At 55.9% G+C, this 3,977-nt stretch overlaps 1 protein-coding gene across 1 annotated transcript; it reads left to right on the top strand.

Moving 5' to 3' along the window:
* The first annotated feature begins 2,736 nt into the window (after positions 1-2,736).
* ZNF593 (zinc finger protein 593) lies at positions 2,737-3,705 on the top strand. Its single transcript, XM_012646002.1, has 3 exons — positions 2,737-3,039; positions 3,258-3,320; positions 3,409-3,705. Exons 1-3 carry the CDS (start codon positions 2,840-2,842, stop codon positions 3,548-3,550), a joined length of 405 nt encoding a protein of 134 aa, XP_012501456.1. The 5' UTR covers positions 2,737-2,839; the 3' UTR covers positions 3,551-3,705.
* Positions 3,706-3,977: the final 272 nt, after the last annotated feature.

Raw genomic sequence — 3,977 nt, 5'->3', positions numbered from 1 at the left:
ACCCCCACCCAGTGTGAGAGAGGCCCCAGAGGAGTGGGACCTCCTTCCCCCACTGCTAGCCCAGTACACACAGACCAGGCACCCCAAACCCTGCAGAACTAAACACACACCTATACACCTCACACCTCCACAAAACACATGTGAATGCGTACAGGTATATACCTCTACGCAAAGCTACCAGTCACATACACACACCTGTATAGTAAATCCCTGCAGACACCCTTGAGTGCACTTACCTGCCCACCCACAGACACATCCATACACACCCAGAAACACATGGACAGGGACATACATGCTGATGTAGACACACACCTGTACATGAGCATGCCTCCACATGGCTACAGCTTTTCACCTGTACATAAATATATGTGCTGTGAGGCATCTATACAAGGACACTCACACAGTTATACCATTCTCACCCATGCACTTATACAACTGCAGACACCTGCACAGAGGCCCATCCACGGCACACAAACCCTCTCTACCCATCCACAGACACCCAAACACATATACCATACTAACATAACACCTGCAAATGCCTACATAGAGGCACGCAGGCATAGACTCCTGCCCAAAATGTTCACACCTGCACATATACCTTCACTGGGGATTCCACACAGATGCCCATCCCAGCACTCACCCACAGACACTTCTACACAAGCCTAGCCTTGGACACCAACCTGTCTAGATATATATTTATTCATACATACACCTGTGATTATGTGCCCCTGCCACATCTGTTTGTATAACTGCCACTTATCACAGTCTCTAGACATAAGACCATTCCCAGTTTTTAGAGACAGGGTCTCACTCTGTCCCCCAGGCTGGAATACAGTGGTATGATCATAGATCACTGCAGCCTTGAACTCCAAGGCTCAAGTGATCCTCTTGCTTCAGCCTCCAAATCTTTGGGACTACAGGTGTGCATCACCATGCCTGGCTAATCAAAAAAGAATTTTTTTGTAGAGATCGGGTCTTGCTATGTTGCCCAGCCTGGTCTCAAACTCTTGGCCTCAAGTGATCCTCCCACCTCAGCCTCCTGAGTTGCTAGGATTACAGGTGTGAGCCACCATGCTGGCTTTTTTGGTTTTCTTAATGTCAAAACAAAGCATACTCTGTCTCTTTCTCAGACCCCATCTCATACCCCACTTTGTACCTGTCACTCCTGCTGTCCCTCTGCCCATCCCCCATCCAGCACTCACAGATCGTACCCACCTCCTCTGTCAGGTCCTCCTCAGATTCCCCACTCAAGGTCTGTAGCACTTTGGACTTATAGGTTTTCCAGAAGGCCTGGTTCATGGCTGCTGGGGCGAGGGGCCTGGCACCAAGGCACAGGAAAGTGGTGGCTCAGTGGGCACCAGTGGGTCTGGCTCTAGGAACTTGGTGAGGCCAAGAGCCTGTTCCAGGGATCAGGTGACTTCATTAAAAATGCATGAACTAAACACACACCTATACACCTATACACCCTAGCTCCCTAGCTGGCACAGCGCCTAGCAGGTGAACCCGATCCAAAGGAGTCTGGGGTGGGGGCAGATAGAGCAGGCTTTCACCACTTCAGCCCCTTGTCTTGACCCATATTCGTCAAGAATAATGAAGGCATCTGTCTAAGAGAGGCCTCCTTCCTGGGCTTAGGAGTACTTGAGGTTGCTGATCCCTTAGAATGGCTTCAGAAAAATCCTCTTCTGTTCACAAAATCCTTAGGTCTAGGACCCACACTGGGGACCCTGTGACTAGCCAAAGCAGCTATGCCCCACCCTGTGTCCACTCAGCCTCCGTGAACTGGAGTGGGAAGGTCCTCAGGGCCCCAGTCGGCACCCTGGGCTTACATTTCACTGCTTTGTCTGGGCTGGAAACTGATGCCTCTCCCCAGGGATGCACGTGCCTGTCTCCCTATTTCCTGGCAACAGATTCCAAAAAGCTGGAGCCCCTGAATTATTGCTGAGCTCCTCTGGTCCCTTCCAGTGGAGTTGGCTCTGGCCAGCCTGGGAGGCACCAGGCTCCCATGAATGGGAAAAAACCCGCTGGCCCTCTCCCCATTCTGAGCGCACAACACCTAGGCTGTCTCTCTGCCTTTGCTGCCAGCCCACTCCTGGGATTCCAGGGCTCCGAGAAAGGAGGCAAAGACGGAGAGGTCCTTCTATGAGCACCTCCTCCTCTTGTGAGAGGAGCGGACCCGTCCTAATTCTGACAGGACGTCTGAGTACCGTGATCTCTGGGAGGAACACTCCTGCCACACGGATTTGCCTGGGGGCTGGATGGAGGATGGAGACCAAGGGAATAACTGGGGAGCCGGGAAAAGTGGTGAGGACTTTGTCAGGAACTGGAGATACCTCGGGAAGCCCTGCTGCGGCTGGGATTCCAGACTCATTCACTCTCAGTCATTTATTCATTTATTCACGTCACGGACATTTATCAGTGCCTTCCAGAGATGTTTAAAGCGTCCCACCCCCACCGCGGAGTCTAAGGTCTGGGAACTAGGAAGGGATGACGGGGCCAGAGGATGGCGTGAAGATACGTCGGGCCAGGCCGGAGTGGGCAGGGCAGCGGTTCAGTCGCGAAGCCCCCAGGTGCCCCACCCCGCCGCTCCCCAGCCAAGGTCCGCAGGACTGCGCCTTCCCGTGGGCAAACTTCGCCAGGCCGCGCCCTGAGCTCCCACACTGACGGCCGCGGGCGCCTGAGGGCGTTCAAGCCGCTGGCCGCGCGAGTGACGTCATCAGAGGCGGTCGGGTCGAGTCTGCCGCGCCCCCTGGCGTCGCGTGACGTCGTTGAGCGGTCCGGAAGTTCCCGCACGTGTGCTCCCTGTTCTGCTCCTGGCCCCTTGGCCTGGCTGTCACCGGCAATGGGTCGCTCTCGCCGGACAGGCGCGCACCGAGCGCACTCCCTAGCCCGCCAGATGAAGGCGAAGCGGCGGCGGCCGGACCTGGATGAGATTCACCGCGAGCTGCGGTCGCAGAGTCCCGCACGGCCCCTGCCGGACCGGGACGCCGAGCCCGACCCGGACCTGCCAGGGGGAGGCCTGCATCGCTGCCTGGCCTGCGCGTGAGTCTGGGCCGGGCCTGGCTTGGAGGAGGGTCTGCGATATGGGCTGGGAGATGTGACGTCCGAGCCCCGGTGACCTTTTGGGATCCCTGGGTCTGCCCGCCGCCCATTCCTTGAGCCCAGGATCCTGGCGTCAGGGAACGAGCCTAGAGTCAGGGAGATAGGCATACCTAAGACACATCACCTCCTCACTCTCTTCCTCACCCTCATCCCTACAGGAGATACTTCATCGATTCTGCCAACCTGAAGACCCACTTCCGATCGAAAGACCACAAGAAAAGGTATGAAGGAGTAAGGAAGATGGATGGATGTGTGCTCCGCAGGTCTCGCACCTGGTCAGCTCCCAACTCCTACTCTTCTTTTCCCCAGGCTGAAGCAGTTGAGTGTCGAGCCCTACAGTCAGGAAGAGGCCGAGAGGGCAGCGGGTATGGGTTCCTATGTTCCACCCAAGCGGCTTGCAGTGCCCACAGAAGTGTCCACTGAGATCCCTGAGATGGATACGTCTTCCTGACATGGTCTGGGGATGCAAGGTAGTGGAGCTGCCCATGGACAGTGATGTACGGACTAGGCTGGGAGAGAGTGCGCCAGCTTCTTTTGGCCCTGGGTTTGGGGAGTGGATGGCCTCTTCTGGGTGCCCTGCCCCCAATAAAGAAACTGGACAAAGAGGGCTTGCCTCTGACTGTCTAACTTCCAGGTCACTGCGCCAAACTCCTGCCTGTAAGGGTTTCTCTATGACTTCATATGTATAGGCCCCTGGGTGTCTGTTCCCCGCTTGGTCCGGCTTTGGAACCTGCATCCCTGCCTTCCCTCTGGGATCCTAGTATCTGATTCGGAGCCCCCAGGCGAAACCCAGGTGCAGCGTGGAGTGGGGGAGTAGGGCTGAGTTTATTCTATCCTACTTCCAATGAGGGCACAGACTGATCCCCAGAAAAGAAGTG

Source organism: Propithecus coquereli, unplaced genomic scaffold (assembly GCF_000956105.1).
Source record: "Propithecus coquereli isolate 6110/MARCELLA unplaced genomic scaffold, Pcoq_1.0 Scaffold239, whole genome shotgun sequence".
Classification (NCBI taxonomy): Eukaryota; Metazoa; Chordata; class Mammalia; order Primates; family Indriidae; genus Propithecus; species Propithecus coquereli.
The sequence above is the reverse complement of the archived record's forward strand: the minus strand, read 5'-3'. Positions and strand labels throughout refer to the sequence as shown.